Source organism: Cetorhinus maximus, chromosome 11 (assembly GCF_964194155.1).
Source record: "Cetorhinus maximus chromosome 11, sCetMax3.hap1.1, whole genome shotgun sequence".
NCBI classification, from domain to species: Eukaryota; Metazoa; Chordata; class Chondrichthyes; order Lamniformes; family Cetorhinidae; genus Cetorhinus; species Cetorhinus maximus.
Genome location: NC_135889.1, coordinates 125,999,709 through 126,021,498, shown reverse-complemented (window position 1 = coordinate 126,021,498; position 21,790 = coordinate 125,999,709). Strand labels below are relative to the sequence as shown.

General features: G+C 48.1%; 1 protein-coding gene across 10 annotated transcripts in view; it reads right to left on the bottom strand.

Annotated features, from left to right (window-relative positions):
- tns1b (tensin 1b) overlaps positions 1–21,790 on the bottom strand; it is a 662,464-nt gene that overhangs the window by 94,852 nt on the left and 545,822 nt on the right. For all 10 annotated transcript variants that reach the window (XR_013578019.1, XM_078552748.1, XM_078552745.1 and 7 more), the window contains one exon: positions 3,982–5,682. Coding sequence is in view for 9 of the 10 variants with exons in the window: in XM_078552748.1 (XP_078408874.1) it covers positions 3,982–5,682 (1,701 nt within the window). In the remaining variant the exon portion in view is untranslated. The remainder of the gene's footprint in view (positions 1–3,981; positions 5,683–21,790) is intronic.

The following is a 21,790-nucleotide window of genomic DNA, read 5'->3' as shown; positions in this document are numbered from 1 at the left end:
CAGGACTTTACTCTAGATTCAGAGCACAATTTGATTGAACAAAGTTCAGTTGCACTGCTCACACTCTCAGCATTGAAGTGTATTCAGACCACACCACAAGCTTCCTTATTGAATTCCATAACTTTTAATTACAAGCTCAATTTATTTTCTGGGTGGGCCACCCTGCCTTCAACACTGCCCTCCCAGCCTCATCTCATCTGGCTTCCCCAATTGTGGAGATGTTACACAGATTCCATTCACACCAGGTAGTCCAGTACCTCACAAGTGAGCCGAGGCAACAAGCGTCAGCAGCTATTAGCAGCAGAGGCATCAAATTTATGTTTAATTCTGTCCTCCCTTAAAAAAACATGAGAGCACACATATACACATTCTATGAGAGTCTGTGTCTGATCATCTTATTATTAATGGACTGTCCCCATCAGTCCTACTCCATCCAGAGTCAACTATATCCCTCTGCCCCATCTTCTTCTTATATCCCACAGTCCTACCGACCCACCCTCTCCCCATATCCCTCAATCCCACCTACCCACCCTCTCCCCATGTCCCTCAATCCCACCTACCCACCCTCTCCCCATATCCCTCAATCCCACCTACCCACCCTCTCCCCATGTCCCTCAATCCCACCTACCCACCCTCTCCCCATATCCCTCAATCCCACCTACCCACCCTCTCCCCATATCCCTCAATCCCATCTACCCACCTTATCCCCATATCCCTCAATCCCACTTTACCCCTATATCCCTCAATCCCACCTACCCACCCTCCCCCCCATATCCCTCAATTCCACCTACGTACCCTCTCCCAATATCCCTCAATCCCACCCCATATCCCTCAATCCCACCTACCCACCTTATCCCCATATCCCTCAATCCCACCTACCCACTTTATCCCCATATCCCTCAATCCCACCTACCCACCTTATCCCCATATCTCTCAATCCCACCTACCCACCCTCTCCCCAGATCACTCAATCCTACCTACCCACCCTCTCCCCATATCCCTCAATCCCACCTACCCACTTTATCCCCATATCCCTCAATCCCACCTACCCACCCTCTCTCCATATCCCTTAATCCCACCTACCCACTTTATCCCCATATCCCTCAATCCCACCTACCCACTTTATCCCCATATCCCTCAATCCCACCTACCCACCCTCTCCCCCTATCCCTCAATCCCACCTACCCACCCTCTCCCCATATCCCACAATCCCACCTACCCACCCTCTCCCCATATCCCTCAATCCCAACTACCCACCCTCTCCCCATATCCCTCAATCCCACCTTCCCACCCTCTCCCCATATCCCACAATCCCAGCTACCCACCCTTTCCCCATATCCCACAATCCCACCTACCCACCTTATCCCCATATCCCTCAATCCCACCTGCCCACCCTCTCCCCATATCCCTCAATGCCACCTACCCACCTTATCCCCATATCCCTCAATCCCACCTACCCACCTTATCCCCATATCTCTCAATCCCACCTACCCACCCTCTCCCCAGATCACTAAATCCTACCTACCCACCCTCTCCCCATATCCCTCAATCCCACCTACCCACTTTATCCCCATATCCCTCAATCCCACCTACCCACCCTCTCTCCATATCCCTTAATCCCACCTACCCACTTTATCCCCATATCCCTCAATCCCACCTACCCACTTTATCCCCATATCCCTCAATCCCACCTACCCACCTTCTCCCCCTATCCCTCAATCCCACCTACCCACCCTCTCCCCATATCCCTCAATCCCACCTACCCACCCTCTCCCCATATCCCTCAATCCCACCTACCCACCCTCTCCCCATATCCCACAATCCCACCTACCCACCCTCTCCCCATATCCCTCAATCCCAACTACCCACCCTCTCCCCATATCCCTCAATCCCACCTTCCCACCCTCTCCCCATATCCCACAATCCCAGCTACCCACCCTTTCCCCATATCCCACAATCCCACCTACCCACCTTATCCCCATATCCCTCAATCCCACCTGCCCACCCTCTCCCCATATCCCTCAATGCCACCTACCCACCTTATCCCCATATCCCTCAATCCCACCTACCCACCCTCTCCCCATATCCCTCAATCCCACCTACCCACCCTCTCCCCATATCCCACAATCACACCTACCCACCTTATCCCCATATCCCTCAACCCCACCTGCCCACCTTCTCCCCATATCCCACAATGCTTTCTCTCTACAAATGCCTCTCAACCCCAATTACACTGTCCTTCCTCGGGTATTTATTTCATAAACTCTAATCCCGTTTTGGTCTAAAATTCCCCTGATTTCCCTCCACACTCTCGCTTCCTCATTTTGAACCTGTATTTTCTGACATCTGAAACAATTCCCCTCAGGAAGAAATTTTCCCAGATTAGCCATCTCCCATTCCCAGAGAGCCTCAAGCCCCCCGACAGCTCCACATCATTGTCTCCGCTCTGCCAGGGAATGACTGGGATCCTGTCAGGAGTGTGTCAGGTCCTGGAGGCGTTCCTGGGACCCAGTTGGGAATCTAATTAGTGAAGAGATGCTGAGAGGCCGGACAACACTGGAAAACCGGGAGGAGCACCTGATGATAGGTAATTTGTCAAAGGTAAAAGAATGTTTGGTTACAGATAATGATGACATCAATTGGCATTTCCTGATTATCTCTGTTAGGATTGGATGATCATAGTGAGGGGTCTGGGCCTTTTGAATCTACATCATGGACCCTGAAGGTATGAGGCCAACACAATCACCAAGGCTATTGTACCACGCATCTCACTGCCTCCCCTCCAACAGTGCTTCAGTATATACCCTTCTGTTAAAGGAGATTCAAGAATAAACAAATCTAGCTGGCAACCTGCTTAAAAAGAAAATCTCATTCTGAATATTCTCCCTCCATTCTGGATTCTCACTGTGCTCAAGCCAAGACTGATTGTAACGTCTCCCACTCAAACTTCTCCCCTCCCACACTCACCTCAAATGTGGGACTCCTCTCCCTCACTCCCCTCAAACTGAGGGACTCCTCCCCTCCCTCACTCCCCTCAAACTATGGAACTCCTCCCCTCCCCCACTCACTCTCCCCGCAAACTGTGGGATTCCTCTCTTCACTCTCCACCCTCTGTAATCTACGTGTTTCCAAACCCAGGCTTGGTTGTTAATCACTGCTTTCTGATATATCTCAACTTCTCACCTTAATGTTACCTGCCCTGTGGGACTGGGCCCTTCCCCTGGGGTCCTGCCCTGTGGGACTGGGCCCTTCCCCTGGGGTCCTGCCCTGTGGGACTGGGCCCTTCCCCTGGCGTCCTGCCCTGTGGGACTGGGCCCTTTCCCTGGGGTCCTGCCCTATGGGACTGGGCCCTTCCCCTGGTGTCCTGCCCTGTGGGACTGGGCCCTTCCCCTGGGGTCCTGCCCTGTGGGACTGGGCCCTTCCCCTGGTGTCCTGCCCTGTGGGACTGGGCCCTTCCCCTGGGGTCCTGCCCTGTGGGACTGGGCCCTTCCCCTGGGGTCCTGCCCTGTGGGACTGGGCCCTTTCCCTGGGGTCCTGCCCTGTGGGACTGGGCCCTTTCCCTGGGGTCCTGCCCTGTGGGACTGGGCCCTTTCCCTGGGGTCCTGCCCTATGGGACTGGGCCCTTCCCCTGGTATCCTGCCCTGTGGGACTGGGCCCTTCCCCTGGTGTCCTGCCCTGTGGGACTGGGCCCTTCCCCTGGTATCCTGCCCTGTGGGACTGGGCCGTTCTCCTGGTGTCCTGTCCTATGGAACTGGGCCCTTCCCCTGGTGTCCTGCCCTGTGGGACTGGGCCCTTCCCCTGGTGTCCTGCCCTGTGGGACTGGGCCCTTCCCCTGGTGTCCTGCCCTGTGGGGCTGGGCCCTTCCCCTGGTGTTCCGCCCTGTGGGACTGGGCCCTTCCCCTGGTGTCCTGCCCTGTGGGGCTGGGCCCTTCCCCTGGTGTCCTGCCCTGTGAGATAAAGGAGTCCTCTGCCATTTCTTACCTGCCACCCGCTGAGCGACCAGTCCCTCCAAATTATAATGTTCTTCCTCAGGCATCCTGGCGATGCCATCAAAGCTGGCAGATTTCACTTGCACTTGTGACTGAGATGGCATGGAGTAGGTTGCGGAAATGGGTCCACTGTGCGGTACAAATGGTGGCACCGGGGATGAGGCGTTGTCGTTTGGACCTCGGCCGTAACTTCTCATTGTGGTGGTGGCTGACTGCAGTTGCTGGCTCGCGTGGCCATACGCTGGGTAATAGACTCCTACAGGGTTCTGTTGTTGCTCCTGTGGGAGTGCGGTGCCCTGAGGACAACTGTCCACATTTCTCTGATCTAACTCTGATGAGGTCTGGTGTATCAGATCAGTAGTGTGTGTCAACGGCTGGCTTGGGGCATACATGTTGGCTGCCATTACGGTGTGAGTAGGCTCAAACGAGTTTGGTGGTCTTTGGACGGCCTCCTGATGATCTACAGAGCTGAAGTGTGATGGGGGCTGCGGTTCCACCATTGGCTCACGCTGAAACTTGTGTGCCTGAGAAAATGAAGGGTCCAAGTCTAGCATGAGTATGTTGAGGGTCTCAATGGACTGCTCAATCTCCTGCTGAGAGGCCATTCTTGGGAATTCTGGGATGTTGTGGCTTTGCAGCATTGGCTCGGAGGCGCTGTGCTGCGGGCTCTGAGTTCTCAAAGGGCTGCTAGGACCCTCGAGCACCCCATTTGCCTGTGGGTAGGATGGGGACCAGCTCCCCTGCTGCTGCCAGGTGCTCAGGCCTCTCTGAACTGCGTCCCTACTGCTGGTGCTGCGTGCTGGGGTCTGAGGCAGATTGGACACAAGCTCATGTCTGGAGCTGTCAGGTGCACTGAACGATTGAGATCTGTACATCCCAGTGGGGCCAATGGGATAGGACTGCTGGACAACAGCTGTTTGAGGTTGCTGGACACAGCTTGGCATGGTGTAAGTGACATGCTGAGGAGTGGAGATGACAGGGATCAAGTGGCTTGTAGAGTTCTGCTGTTGGCCTGCCTGGGTTACGCTGTTACTCCTTGGGATGTTCTTGGTGTAGCTGATTCCCGTTAGGTCTGACTCGCAGTATCCATCCCTCTGGAGTTTGTTAATTCCATTGTAACTTAGTGGCCCATTGGATACAAGCAAGGCCTGGTCTACCCGTGGAGACTCGTGGTAACCCACCTCACCCGTTGCCATGGGGTAGGTGCCCTCGAAGGAGGAGAGTGTGCCCACACTATCGATGCTGTTCAGGTCGTGGTTGGGCAAGTCATCATCTAGAATGTCAGTTTCCCGCTCCGCGTTGGCCATTGGCACATCTCCATTGATGTGGATCTGGGCAGGAACCAGCACATGACGAGCTCCTGCTGAGACTGACAGGCCAGAGGCCCTGTTGTGCATTGGTGCCTTGCTGTCCAAGCCAAAGCCGCTGAGCAGCCTGTCGAGCTCCCGCCTCTCCTCAGGTGTGATGCCTTGGTTGCTGGTCGGTGGCTGCTCGTCAGTCTTGTCAGTTTTGGTGGAGGCGGTGGAGTTCCCAGAGTCACTGCTCACTGACAGGGTGTGCTCAATATGGTTGGGCACCCCAGGTAAAGGAATACCGTTGGCAGGGACTGGATTTGTCGTCCCATCGGTTGAATTCTTCTTCTTTACTTTGGCATACAAACTCCCATCCAACGGCCCCTGGGTGTGTACCACATCTGGAAGACCAAAATGCAAATCCGTCAAACAGTAATCTGATAAAGAAAATGACATCAACTCTTTTAGTGATGTTGGTTCAGTGATAAAGTTTAACCAGGACACGGGGGTGCACTCCTCTGCTTTCCAAAATTGTACAGTGTGATCTTGCACTTCCAAAGCACAGCACTTCCAACAGTGCAGCATTCCCTTAATGCTGCACCGGGAGTGTCAGCCTGGATTATGGGCTCAAGTCTCTGGAGTGGGGCTTGAACCCAGACCTTTTGATTCAGACACAGGTTGGGTCCTACTTTCTAAAGGAGCAGGGAGTGAGGGAAGAGGTCAGGGATATTTAGATATAATGGGACAGAATTTGCTGTAAGGTGTGTGAATGACACTCAGCATTATTAATGGAGAAATCATCCAGTAAATTGTGGTGAGGAAAAGTGCCCCGTGAATTGCAAATTGTTACAAGTTGCTAGACGGTTTGTGCTATTCCAATGTTTGCTTCACAAAATGGTATCTCACCCTTAACCTCCTTGCTGCGTTTGCATATTAAGTGCCTATTAATTACTAGAATTAATTTTCTGTGGTAAATTTAACCGCTTAAGAACTCTTTTCACCAAGTGTCAATCAATTTCTCTGGCCCTGAAAGTGAGCAATTAAAAGTGTGGAGTCTCATTCCTTCAGGTACTAAATTGTTCTGTGAGATTTTTAAAAGGTCAAATTTAATTTTAAAAAACTTATTTTTCCTTTATCACTTTTTCCTCTCTTCCAGTTTGTCTTTCGCTCTCTTTATTTCTATTTCTCTTTCTGATTTGATTCTCATTCACACCAGTCCTCCCTCCCTGCCTCAATCTTTAACTTTGGTTAAGGAGATAAACTGTTAGTCCCCCCATTCACTAAGGTCCCAGTTGCCCCATTGCCCTTGCCACACTGTTAGCAGATTGCACTTGCAGGTACATACAAAGAAATGTTGAGCTTAAGTGTGTAAGAAAACGTCTAATGAATGGGGCACATTTTGAGATGCCCCACTCCAGCAAATTGCAGCACAGTGAATCTGCGCTTACAGTATTTAAAGGGTTACGCACTCCACATTGACCCACTTCCAGTTTGTCTTCTGGCTGTGTGCAAGAACGCAGCATGATACCATTTTGCTAATGTCCCTGTCCACTGGCCAAAAATAAATTCCACCAAACACTTTTCCACCTTCATAATGCGCAATGGAAACCGACGCGAACCTCACTCAGCATTACAGGCCTAATCGCTCCCAGCCCCCTCGCAAAAACAAAACATTCAAAACTTTTTCAATACCCGCAAACCCTGGTAAAAGATAAAACTAAAGAAACATGCAACTTCAAAACTAACCCAGAGCTGGAACTGAGTCAAGGGGCAAAGTCTGCAACAGCATCTCAAACCCTACCTCTTGTATGTCCTCTTTTACGTCTCAAAGTAGTACTTTTTTTCTATCCATGTAAAAGTTGACAGGTCTGGGAGGAAGAAATGAAACCAAAAATCCACAATAGGGACAAAGAGAGGTTAGAACTTGAAGGAGACTGGAGAAGAGGGAGAGAAAGAGAGAATGCCGTTCCCACAGTGGATATGTGTGAGTGGGAAGTTTGTTTCTGATGACTGTGTCTGTAAGCACTACAGCCTCCACCTGGTATACACTTATCAACTCCCAGCTATGTGCTTGGGAGTGACATCAGCTCCCCATGAGCGAGCACTGAGACCAGAGAAACACAACAGACTGGGGGAAAAAATCACTTCTTTTTCCAATCTCCACAACACATTCCGCAGTCATGGAAAGATCCCAACAATCATCAGACTCGAATTTTCCAGCTGTCCATTCCACAGGAAAAGCAATGCTGAAGTTTTTTTTAAGTGAAACTTTTTTTTAGACAGTCGTCTTGATTCAGAGTGGAATTTTATCTAAGGAAATAGGGAGCTGGAACAGTAAAAACAAAACGTCCTAACACCAGATATCAACAATAACCATGTGTAACTAGACACACTAACAACAGCCAGCACTCTGGCTGGGTGGTGGGATGGGTACAAATCCAACAACAAAGACACAGACCAAGAGAAGATTTGGCATAAAAAGGGGAGCTAGGGGCACTTACTCACTCAGAGAAATCCAGCTAATACATTATTTCATGACATGAGTAGGTGAGCTTGAAGGATTTGGCACTGCTACTACTTTTGAAAGACAGGAACAGCTAATTATGGGGTGTCCAGTTTGGTCTCCTGAAAATCCAAGTGAGGAGATGAGGTGCCTCCTACAGCTGACAGGTTGATGTGATGTGTCCCACGCTCTGGGGCTCATGGCCGCAATCGCACTTTGGATCATCCCTCATCTTCCAGTTATGGAGCAGGCAGTCACGCCGTCCACACTCTGTCCGGATTCAGTGAGCATTGTGTCCACTGTCTTCGTGTGAGGTTAAAACCAGGAACCTCTGCTGTTGGTTCTTTAAGCTCCCTGTCTCCCACAATTCAGTCCATCTGGATAGTGGGTTGATGGCAGTTCCATGAATATTAGCTGCTGTTTCCCTGAAACAGCATGATTTTAAACACTTAAGTCATTTTTTTCAAGTCTTCATGAATGAGAAGGTCAATGTTGCTAGTGACTTTTTCCACCATGCAGAATACAATGATAAATGCGGAACTTATGGGTTCTTTGTTAGGCTGTTGATATACAATATCTGTTGAGAATTTTGAGGCATTGAGGCAGAGTTGTAACCTTCAGCTTCTGCTTCTGCTTCAGCTGTGTTGGCATGAGAGACTAATGTCCATATTCCACCAACCTTCAGAAGCAGGTCTCCAGTCAGACAGTGCTGAATGTCGTTGACCAGTCTATGAAGGCAGCTACAGTCTTCAGCTGTTTCTGGAACCTGGCCTCAATATTGGTTGTGAGTGCAAGGACCTAGACAGAGCAGCTTCTTCTGCTCTGAAGCCAGGCTGCGCATTACAGAGGGCAGAATTTAAAACCAGCTTTATCCAGTATTTTTAGGATCACAATAGGAGTGCTAAACAGGGGATTGCTGCATAAAGTAGAGAAGTTCTGCTCAATGTAGATCAAAGCTTGATTAGATCACACTGGGTGTCCTGTGTTCAGTTACTAATGTGTTTATCGTTTAAATCATATTTTGTATTTTACACACCAGGATGCCTATTTTGAAGAAATAAATCACAATGTATCTGCAGCCCAATAGATGTTTCCAATATTCCAGTTGACCCTCACTATTTTTCTAGTGAATACCACTGACCTAGAAGGAATAGTTAAGCAGACACATGGGAACACCACCATCTGCCATTGCCCTCCAAGTCAAGGCTTGGAAATATAGCGCCGTTCCTTCACTGTCGCTGGGTCAAAATCCTGGAACTCCCTCCCTAACAGCACTGTGGGTGTACCTACACCACATGGACTGCAGCGGTTCAAGAAGACAGCTCACCACCACCTTCTCAAGAGCAACTAGGGATGGGCAATAAATGCTGACATCCCATGAATGAATAAACAAACTCCCAATGATAGAACAGTGATAAATTCATTGTCCGTGAAATGTTTTATCACGTTCTGAGGTTTATATAAGATGCTAAATCAATCAAATATTTATTTTTGTGTGATAGAATCATAGAATAGCACAGCAGAGAGGGGCCATTTGATGCACTGAATCTGCCCTGACTCTTTCGAAGAGCATTCTAGTTAATCCCACTCCACTGCTCTTTCTCCATTTCCCTGCAATTTTTTTCTTTTTTAAATATTTATCCAATTTTCTTTTGAAAGCTACTGATGAATCTGCCACTTCTCCATTGGGCTGTGCACTACAAATCCTAACCATAGTCATCCCTCTGCCGCTTCTCTCTTTCTCTCTCCCTATATCTTTGCCTTTCATTGTCTATTTAATTCCTATCTTTCACTAACCATTCTCTTACTGTTGGCCCGTCGGACTCTCTCATTTTCTCCCTTTCTACCCCTGATCATTGTCCAGTGACTCCTGGGTTAGAGAGAGGGGAAATCAGCCAGGGTTCCTGCTCCTGATCACTGTCCAGTGACCCCTGGGTTAGAGAGAGAGAGGGGAAATCAGCCAGGGTTCCTGCTCCTGATCACTGTCAGGTGACTCCTGGGTTAGAGAGAGAGAGAGAGAGAGAGGGGAAATCAGCCAGGGCTCCTGCTCCTGATCACTGTCCAGTGACCCCTGGGTTAGAGAGAGGGGAAATCAGCCAGGGCTCCTGCTCCTGATCACTGTCTGGTGACTCCTGGGTTAGAGAGAGAGGGGAAATCAGCCAGGGTTCCTGCTCCTGATCACTGTCCAGTGACTCCTGGGTTAGAGAGAGAGAGGGGAAATCAGCCAGGGCTCCTGCTCCTGATCACTGTCCAGTGACCCCTGGGTTAGAGAGAGGGGAAATCAGCCAGGGCTCCTGCTCCTGATCACTGTCCAGTGACCCCTGGGTTAGAGAGAGAGAGGGGAAATCAGCCAGGGTTCCTGCTCCTGATCACTGTCCAGTGACTCCTGGGTTAGAGAGAGGGGAAATCAGCCAGGGCTCCTGCTCCTGATCACTGTCCAGTGACTCCTGGGTTAGAGAGAGGGGAAATCAGCCAGGGCTCCTGCTCCTGATCACTGTCCAGTGACCGCTGGTTAAAAAGCATGTACTGTTAATCAGATTGACATGGGTTTGTTGTCTGTCAAAACAAGGAACAATGAAAGGGCAAAAATAAAATTTTGCAGCTGCTGAAAGTCTGAAATAAAAACAGAAAATGCTAGGAAGATTCAGCAGGTAAAACAGGCTGTGTGTGGGGAGTAAGGTAGGGTTAATGAGGAGGATTTCTCTCTCTTTGCGTGGGCTCGGCGGGGGTGGGCAGGGGCGGTGAGAAGCCGACCACCACCCACGATCAGGGCCGGATCACAATTTCATGCTGGTGGGCCGATTAAGAACAAACAAAGAAAAGAAAAGTACAGCACAGGAACAGGCCCTTCGGCCCTCCAAGCCTGCGCCGATCATATTGCCCGTCAACTAAAACATTTTGCACTTCCGGGGTCCGTATCCCTCTATTCCCATCCTATTCATGTATTTGTCAAGCTGCCTCTTAAAAACCACTATCGTACCTGCTTCCACCACCTCCTTTGGCAGCAAATTCCAGACACTCACTACCCTCTGCATAAAAAACTTGCCCCGCACATCTCCTCTATAGTTTTCTCCTCTCACCTTAAACCTATGTCCCCTAGTAATTGACTCTTCCACCCTGGGAAAAAGCTTCTGACTATCTACTCTGTCCATGCCACTCATAATTTTGTAAACTTCTATCAAGTCGCCCCTCAATCTCCGTCGCTCTAGTGAGAACAATCCGAGTTTCTCCAACCTCTCCTCATAGCTAATAACCTCCAGACCACGCAGTATCCTGGTAAACCTCCTCTGCACCCTCTCCAATGCCTCCATATCCTTCTGGTAATGTGGCGACCAGAATTGCACGCAATATTCCAAGTGTGGCCTAACCAAGGTTCTATACAGCTGCAGCATGACTTCCCAGCTTTTATACTCAATACCCCTGCCAACGAAGGCAAGCATGCCATATGCCTTCCTGACTACCTTATCCACCTGCGTTGCCACTTTCAGTGACCTGTGGACCTGTACACCCAGATCCCTCTGCCCGTCGATGCACTTAAGGGTCCTGCTATTTACTGTATAATTCCTGCCTGTATTAGACCTTCCAAAATGCATGATTAAGGCCTGCCCAGTGTGAAATGCGAGCAGCAGCGCTCAGCACTGCCTGTGTGGTGGGGAGGAGGGTGAGCATGAACTTTGCGCATGCACGCGGACGCGCGCTTGAAAATCTACCTGAAGCAGAGAGCTACCTCAGGGAGATGAGCATTTTTCAAAATAAAAAATAAAGATTTTAAAAATGTTATAAAACATGTCCCCTCATGTGAATCTGTCACATGAGCAGGGACATGTTATTAATTAAATTTTTTAATTGGTTTATTTTATTTTCATTTGCTGTTGGAAACCTCATCCCGCCCATGGGTGAGTTTCCTAAAAACACAAAGGCCGTTTGGCCTCTTCGCCCGCCTGCTAACCGTTAGGTTGGATGGGCAGCGAAAAATCTCTCTCAGTTAACTTTTTAATGGCCTTAACAGGCCTTTCAATTGTTGGCGGATGCGGTGCCGACTCTGGCGTGTGCCCACCGACCGAAATATCACACGAGTGCGTGATGATGTCGGGACGCTTGCCTGACGTCATCGCGCGTCATTTTACGCTCGATCGGGTCTGGCGTGCGCCCACCTGCCGAGCTAAAAATTCTCCCCAATGTTTCAGGTCTGTGACGTTTTATCAGAACTGAAGAATGAAAGATTCACGGGGCAGGATTTTGCCCTGGGCAGGGGTGCTCGGCGGGGGCAGGCGGGGGCAGTCAGGAAGCTGAACGCCGCCAGCAATTGGCACCGCACCACGATTTTACGTGGGCGGGCCAATTAAGGCCCGTGCAGCGTGGGACGCGAGCATCAGCGCCCAGTGCTGCCTGTGCGGGCGGGGGGAGGAAAAAGAGAGCCTCTATCTTCCTGAGGCACGGAGCTGCCTCAGGGAGATGAAGCGCTGTTTAAAAAAAGTAATGAACAAAATAAAAATGTCATAAAACATGTGCGACTCTGTCACATGAGCAGGGACATGTTTTTAATTCAAGTGTAAAATTTTTATTTTATTTTTATTGGCTTTAGGAAACCTTATCCCACCCGTGGATGAGGTTTCCTAAAAAGTGTAAAGGCCGTTTGGCGTTTTCGCCTGCCCGCCAATGCTAAGGTTGGACGGGCAGTGTACATTTGAATGTTATTTCCCTTTTAATGGCCTTAACAGGACTTTTATTTGTTTGTGGGTGCACTGCCGACTCCGGTGCATGTCCGCCGAACGGAATACCTTGGGACTACGCGATGATATCAAGACACATGCCTGACATCATCGCGCGTCATTTTACGCTCCGCTCGGTTGGGCGCGCACCCGCACGCCGAGCTCAACATCCTGCCCATGGCCTTTTTTAAAAAAAGTGATAAAAAATGTTGGTCTGTGTCACCCAGACTCTGACTGTCCTGCTATATGTTTCTCTTTCTGCTTTAGTTGTGTCAGCATCACAGACTAATATCCGTATTCCACCAACAATTATATGGGTAGCACTAATTAAACCAGGCACAACTTACTGAGATGGTAGTTCTGATAATGAAAACTTATAAATGGAAATAATTTAAAGATTTCACTTCTAAATCCACATTTCAAATCAATGCTGACATTCTTCACACTGCATCACTGGCACCCTACAGTTCTCCAAATGCCAGCAACCCTTGGGGATCAGGCCCACCATCTGGAGAAAGTGACTGTTTAGATCAGTGCACAAATGGAAAATGATCACTCAAATAAAAATACACAGCCCGATTTAAACCAGAGCTGGATTGTGTGTCAGTACATTTTTAGACAGGGTATTAACAGTGTCCTGTTTTTAAAAAGGGGGTATTACCAGTCTGCTGGGGTATTAACAGTGTCCTGTTTTAACACAGGACTATGAACAGTGTTCTGGGGGCATTAGCAGTATCCTCAGGGTATTAACCAGATTCTGGGGGTAATTAACAGTATCCTGGGGACATTAGCAGTGTCCTGGGGGTATTAGCAATGTCCGGGGGTGACTAACAATGTCCTGGGGGTATTAACTGTGTACTGGGGGTACTAACAATATCCTGGGAGTATTAATAATGTCCTGGGAGTGTTAACAGTGTCCTGGGAGTATTATTGGTGACCTGGGGGTATTAACGGTGTCCTGGGAGTATTAATAGTGTCTTGGGGGTATTAAAAGTGGGAATACTAACTGTTTCCTGGGGTACTAAGAGTCCCGGAAGTATTAAAGATGTCATGGGAATATTAACAATATGCTGGGGCTATTAGCAGTATCCTGGGGGTATTAACTGTGTCCTGGGAGTATTAAAAGTATCTTGCAGGTATTAAGTGTCCTGGGAGTAGTAAAGGTATCCTGGGAGTATTAAAAGTCTCCTGGGGGTATGAACAGTGTCCTAAGGGTATTAACATAGAAACATAGAAACTAGGAGCAGGAGTAGGCCATTCGGCCCTTCGAGCCTGCTCCACCATTCATTATGATCATGGCTGATCATCCAACTCAATAGCCTGCTCCCGCTTTCTCCCCATATCCTTTGATCCCTTTCGCCCCAAGAGCTATACCTAACTCCTTCTTGAAAACATACAATGTTTTGGCCTCAACTACTTTCTGTGGTAGCGAATTCCACAGGCTCACCACTCTCTGGGTGAAGAAATTTCTCCTCATCTCAGTCCTAAATGGTCTACCCTGTATCCTCAGACTGTGACCCCTGGTTCTGGACTCCCCCACCATTGGGAACATTCTTCCTGCATCTACCCTGTCTAGTCCTGTTAGAATTTTACAGGTTTCTATGAGATCCCCCCTCATTCTTCTGAACTCCAGCAAATATAATCCTAACCGACTCAATCTCTCCTCATATGTCAGTCCCACCATCCCAGGAATCAGTCAGGTAAACCTTCACTGCACTCACTCTACAGCAAGAACATCCTTCCTCAGATAAGGAGACCAAAACTGCACACAATATTCCAAGTGTGGTCTCACCAAGGCCCTGTATAATTGCAACAAGACATCCCTGCTCCTGTACTCAAATCCTCTGGCTATGAAGGCCAACATACCATTTCTCTTCTTTACCGCCTACTTACCTTCAGCGACTGGTGTACGAGGACACCCAGGTATCGTTGCACATTCTCCTCTCTCAATTTATAGGCATTCAGATAATAATCTTCCTTCCTGTTTTTGCTACCAAAGTGGATGAGCTCACATTTATCCACATTATATTGCGTCTGCCATGCATTTGCCCACTCACTCAGCTTGTCCAAATCACACTGAAGCATCTCTGCATCCTCTTCACAGCTCACCCTCCCACCCAGCTTTGTGTCATCTGCAAATCTGGAGGTGTTACATTTAGCACCCTCATCTAAATCATTAATATATATTGTGAATAACTGGGGTCCCAGCACCGATCCCTGTGGTACCCCACTAGTCACTGCCTGCCATTCAGAAAAAGACCCGTTTATTCCTACTCTTTGTTTCCTGTCTGCCAACTAGTTTTCTAACCATCTCAATACACTACCCCCAATCCCATGTGCTTTAATTTTACACACCAATCTCTTATGTGGGACTTTGTCGAAAGCCTTCTGAAAGTCCAAATAAACCACATCCACTGGCTCCCCCTCATCAACTCTACTAGTTACATCCTCGAAAAATTCCAGTAGATTTGTCAAGCATGGTTTCCCTTTCGTAAATCCATGCTGACTCTGTCCGATTCTGCCACTGTTTTCCAAGTTCTCAGCTACTAAATCTTTTATAATGGACTCTATAATTTTCCCCACTACAGACGTCAGGCTGACTGGTCTATAATTCCGTTTTCTCTCTACCACCCTTTTTAAATAGTGGGGTTGCATTAGCTACCCTCCAATCTGTAGGAACTGTTCCAGAATCTATAGAACCTCGGAAGATGACCAGTGTTAATAGTGTCCTGGGTCAATGAACAGTATCCTGTGGTAATTAACTGTAGCCTGGAGTATTAACCATATTCTGGGAGTATCAACTGCCTGGGGGTATTAGCAGTGTCCTGGGGTATTAGCAGTATTCTGGGAGTATTAACAGTGACCTTGGGGTATTAACAGTGTCCTGGGGGTATTAACAGTGTCCTGGGAGTAGTAACTGTGCCCTGGTGGCATTGACAATGTCTTAGGAGTATTAGCAATGTCTTTGGGGTATTAACAATGTCCTGGGAGTTTTAAAGGTGCCCCGGGAATATTAACAATATCCTGAGGGTATTAATAGTATCCTGGGAGTAGTAACAGGTTCTGGGGGGTATTAACAGCGTCCTGGAGGTATTAACAGTCTCCTGTGGTTATTAATTGTGTCCTGGGAGCAGTAACAGTGTTCTGGTCGTAATAAAAATGTCACAGGGTTATTAACAGTATCCTGGGAGTAGTAACAGTGTCCTGGGGGTATTAACAGTCTCCTGGGAGTATTAATGCTGACCTGGGAATAATAAAGGTGTCCTGTGGGTATTAACAGTGTCCTGGGATTAGTAACAGTGTCCTGGGCATATTAATGCTGACCTGGGAGTATTAAAAGTGTCCCAGGGTATTAACAGCATCCTGGGGGTATAAACAGTGTCCTGGGGAAATTAACAGTGTCATGGGAATAGTAGCGGTGTCCTGGGGGTATTACCAGCACCTGTGAATAATAACAGTGTCCTGTGAGTAATAACAGTGTCCTGGGGGTATTAACAGTGGTCTGGGAGTATTAACAGTGCCCTAGGGGTATTACCAGTGTCCTGGGGATATTAACAATGTCCAGGGGATTTTAACTTGTCCTGGGAGTATTAACAGTGTCCTGGGGGTATTAACAGCAGCCTGAGGGTATTAACAGTGTCTTGGGGGTGTTAGCAATGTCCAGGGGGTTTTAACAGTGTCCTGGGTGTATTAACAGTGTCCTGGGGGTATTAATAGTGTCCTGGGAGTATTAACAGCAGCCTTGGAGTATTAACTGTGTCCCGGGTGTGTGTGTGTGTGTGTGTGTGTGTGTGTGGGGGGGGGGGGGGGGGGGGGGGGTATTAACACTGTCCTGGGGGTATTAACAGTGTCTTGGGAGTATTAATAGTGTCCTGAGAATATTAACAGTGTCCTGGGGGTATTAACAGTCTTCTCAGGGTACTAACAGTGTCATGTTGGTATTAATAGCAGCCTGGGAGAATTAACAGTGTCCTGGTGGTATTAATAGTGCCCTGGGGGTATTAACAGCAGCCTGGGAGTATAAACAGAGTCCTGGGGGTATTAACAGTGTCCTGAGAGTATTAACAGTGTCTTGGGACTATTAACAGTGTCTTGTGAATATTATCAGTGTCCTGGGAGTATTAACTGTGTCCTGGGGGTATTATCAGCAGCCTGCGAGGATTAATAGTGTCCTCCTGGTATTAACAGTGTCCTGGGAATATTAACAATGTCCTGGGCCTATTAAGTGTCCTGGGGCTATTAACAGTGACCTGGGGCTATTAACAGCCTTCTGGGGTAGAAACAGTGTCCTGTTGGTATTAACAGCAGCCTGGGAGTATTAACAGTGTCCTGGGGGGTAGTAACAGTATCTTGGGGGTATTGACAGTGTTCTGGAGGTATTAACAGCATTCTGGGGGTGTTAAGAGTTCTGGGGGTATTAAGAGTGTCCTGGGCATTTTAACAGTACTCTGAGGGTATTACCAGTATTCTGGGAGTACGAACAGTGTCTTGGGGTATTAACAGTGTTCTGGGAGTATTAACAGTGTTCTGGGAGTATTAACAGTATCCTAGGGGTATTAACCGTATTCCGTGCATATTAACAGTGGCCTGGGGGTATTGACAGTGTCCTGAGAGTTTTAACATTATTCCGGGGGCATTAGCAGTATCCTGGGAGTTTTAACATTATTCTGGGGTATTAACAGTGTCCTGTTTTCGACAGGGATATTAAAACTGTCCAGTAAACAGGGCTGTTTTGGTTCATGGATTGTAATAGAAATTTAAGAGTCACATGGGAGCTTTTATTAAAATTTGTGAGTGTGAATTATCCAATCCCCACTCAAGACGATGACTTCACGTTGGCCATTCCCAGTTGTAAATTAAGACTTGGCTTGGAAATCAGCCAAGAGGCTGTAACATGACTGAAATAGAATGGTATTAAGTATCACATACTGAAGGCATTACACAAGGGGCTGCTTAAATCTACTACAGATGTCAGTCTGGGGCTCTGCCCCAGCTCCTTTCTCCCTAGACCAGCGTCTTCAACTTTTCCGCTACAATTATTCCTTTACATTTTGTTTAATGTTTTGTTGCCAGGTTTGGCCGCTTGCACAGCTCTGCTTAAAGGGGCAAGGCTTGTCCTGATTTCGATGGAAACATTGAGATCTGAGCTCACCAGTAAATGTCCCCTCCCACTCCCATGCCACCCACCTCTGTGTGAGTCTTAATTAAATATTCACAATAAGGTCATGACCACCTTTTACCAGGGCCAACACTGGGGACTCACCAGAGGAAGTCAAGTTGCAAGTGGGTTGGCCTTAAAGGGTTCCTGGGAAAAGTTAATGGGTTGCAAGGCAATTGAAGGTAAGTGGCTACAGAGTGGGGTAATGGTTTCATTCAACCTCCATTATAGTGGCACGATTTTCAAACTTCTATTCCAGACTTTCAAAAGTGTAGTAAATTGTTTGCAAATACACAAACCTGGAAGCAGGAAACAGAGCGAGTTGGCAAGTGATGGAACAGAGCAGTTCATGATTTACTGTGTGGCAGAGTGCAAGCAGGGCAATGAGATGGGTGGGAGGAGGGTTTCTGTGTATGGGAGCCCAGGAGACTGCCTCCTGAGTACAGCAGGTGCCAAAAAGAAATCTGGTAAAAAAAAGTATCCTTGAATCTAAGCTGGGCATTCTGAATGGTACAAGTACCCTTCAAATCTCTTTGCAACAAAAGGTACAATTTAAAATGGATCATATGTTGAAGCAACTCTCTTCAAAAAGTCACCGACCCATTCGCATAGCCACCCTCTAACTTCACAATCATTTCTCTGATTTCTTGGTCAGTATCCAATGCCGTGCTGTACCTGTCCTGGGAGTGTTTGATGGGGACAGTGTAAAGGGAGCTTTACTCTGTATCTAACCCCGTGCTGTACCTGTCCTGGGAGTGTTTGATGGGGACAGTGTAGAGGGAGCTTTACTCTGTATCTAACCCTGTGCTGTACCTGTCCTGGGAGTGTTTGATGGGGACAGTGTAGAGGGAGCTTTACTCTGAATCTAACCCCGTGCTCTACCTGTCCTGGGAGTGCTTGATGGGACATTGTAGAGGGAGCTTTACCCTGTGTCTAACCCGGTGCTGTACCTGTCCTGGGACTGTTTGATGGTGTCAGTGTAAAGGGAGCTTTACTCTGTATCTAAACCTGTGCTGTACCTGTCCTGGGAGTATTTGATGGGGACAGTATAGAGGGAGCTTTAGCCTGTATCTAACCCCGTACTGTACCTGTCCTGGGAGTGTTTGATGGGGACAGTATAGGGGGAGCTTTACTCTGTATCTAACCCTGTGCTGTACCTGTCCTGGGAGTGTTTGATGGGGACAGTGTAGAGGGAGCTTTGCTTTATATCTAACCCCGTGCTGTACCTGTCCCTGCGAGTGTTTGATAGAGATAGTGTAAGGGGAGCTTTTTACTCTGTATTTAACATCATGCTGTACCTGTCCTGGGAGTGTTTGATGGGGACAGTGTAGAAGAGGTGACAATGAGGCACACACAGCCCTTGCAGAATCAGACGGGGCTGAATCATTCACCTTCACCTGACATCTAATATGTTACTAATAGAACAGGAGGGAAGGCTCAACACTGAGATTGGACACTTTTTTTATTCATTCATGGAATGTGGGCATCACTGGCTAAGCCAGCATTTACTGTCCATCCCTAATTCCCCTTGAGAAAGTGGTGGTGAGCTACCTTCTTGAACCGCTCCAGTCCATGTGGTGTAGGTACACCCACAGTGCTGTTAGGGAGGGAGTTCCAGGATTTTGACCCAGCGACAGTGAAGGAACGGCGATATATTTCCAAGTCAGCATGGTGAGTGACTTGGAGGGGAACTTCCAGGCGGTGGTGTTCCCATCTATCTGCCACCCTTGTCCTTCTGGAAAGTAGTGGTCGTGGGTTTGGAAGGTACTGTTTAAGGAGCCTTGGTGAGTTTCTACAGTACACCTTGTAGATGGTGCACACTGCTGCCACTGTTCATCAGTGGTAGAGGGAGTAAACGTTTGATGATGTGGTGCCAATCAAGTGGGCTGCTTTGTCCTGGGTGGTGTTGAGCTTCTTGAGTGTTGTTGGAGCTGCACCCACCCAGGCAAGTGGGGAGTATTCCATCACACTCCTGACTTGTGCCTTGTTGATGGTGGACAGGCTTCGGGGAGTCAGGAGGTGAGTTACTCGTCACAGGATCCCTAGCCTCTGACCTCCTCTTGTAGCCACAGTATTTACATGGCTAGTCCAGTTTGGTTTCTGGTCAGTGGTAATCCCCAGGATATTGAATCAGCGATGGTAATGCCACTGAATGTCAACAGGCGACGGTTAGGCTCTCTCTTGTTGGAGATGGTCATTGACTAGAGCTGGTGTGGCGTGAATGTTATTTGCCACTTGTCAGCCCAAGCCTGGATATTGTCCAGGTCTTGCTGCATTTGAACATGGACTGCTTCAGTATCTGAGTAATCGCAAATGGTGCTGAACATTGTGCAATCATCAGCGAACATCCCCACTTCTGACCTTCTGATGGAAGGAAGGTCATTGATGAAGCAGCTGAAGATGGCTGGGCCTAGGACACTACCCTGAGGAACTCCTGCAGTGATGTCTGTGATGCCATACTTGGTCAAATGCTGCCTTGATGTCAAGGACAGTCACTGTCACCTCACCTTGAGAGTTCAGCTCTTTTGTCCATGTTTGAATCAAGGCTGTAATTAGGTGAGGAGCTGAGTGACCCTGGCTGAACCCAAACTGGGCATCAGTGAGCAGGTTATTGCTGAGCAAATGCCACTTGATAGCACTGTTGATGACCCCTTTCATCACTTTATTGATGATGGAGAGTAGACTGATTGACCAGGTTGGATTTGTTCTGCTTTTTGTGTACAGGACATACCTGTACAATTTTCCACATAGCCGGGTAGATGCCAGTGTTGTAGCTGTACTGTAACAGCTTGACTAGGGGCACGGAAAGTTCTGGAGCACAAGTCTTCAGTACTATTGCCGGAATATTGTCAGGGCCCATAGCCTTTGCAGTATCCAGTGCCTTCAGCCGTTTCTTGAGATCACGTGGAGCAAGTCGAATTGGTTGAAGACTGACGTCTGTGATGCTGGGGAGCTCCAGAGGAGGCCAAGATGGATCATCCACTCGGCATTTCTAGCTGAAGACTGTTGCAAATACTTCAGCCTTATCTTTTGCACTGATGTATTGGGCTCCTCCATCATTGAGGATGGGGGTATTTGTGGAGCCTCCTTCTGCAGTGAATTGTTTAATTGTCCACCACCATTCCCGACTGGATGTGGCCTGACTGCAGGGTTGCAGCACCCACACAATTCCTTGACTCTTTGGTGACTGGAAACAATGCAGCTCCTAATTGTCTCTGTTAATCATCTTCTTATCGCAAGTCATAAAATCCTCCCTCCCAGAGAATCACAGATTTTTTACAGTGCAGAAGGAGACCATTCAGCCCATCCTGTCTGCGCTGACTACCAAAATGAGGAACTCACCTAGTTCCGTTCTCCTGGCTTCTCCCCATAACCCTGCACATTCTTCCTTTTCAGATAGCAGTTTAATTCTCTTTTGAATGCCTCCATTGAACCTGCCTCCACCACACTCGCAGGCAGTGCATTCCAGACCCTACACACTTGCTGCATGTATACGTTTTTTCTCATATCACTAATGCCCCTTTTACCAATTATTTTAAATCTGTGCCCTCTTGTTCTCGAGCCTTTCATGAGTGGGAACAGTTTCTCCCTATCTTCTCTGTCCAGATCCTTCATGATTTTGAATACCTCTATCAAATCTCCTCTCAGCCTTCTCTTTAAGCAAAGCAGTCCCAGCTTCTCCAATTTATCTTCATAACTGAAGTCCTTCATCCCTGGAATTACTCTCATGAATCTTTTCTGCATTCTCTCCAATGCCTTCACATCCTTCCAACAGTGTGGAGCTCAGGACTGGATACAATACTCCAGCTGAGGCCAAACTAGTGTATTCTACAAGTTCAACATAACCTCCTTGCTCTTGTCCTCTATATCCCTATTAATAAAGCCAAGGATACTGTGTGCTTTATTAACCATTCTCTCAACCTGTCCTGCCACCTTCAATGATTTATGCACATATACATCCAGGCCCCTCTGCTCCTGCACCCCCTTTAGAGTTGTAGCCTTTATTTTAGATTGTGTCTCTCCATGCTCTTTCTTCCAAAATGTATCACTTCACATTTCTCTGCATTGAACTTCATCTGCCACTTGTCTGCCCATTTCACCAACTTGTTTATGTCCCTTTGAAGTTTAACACTGTC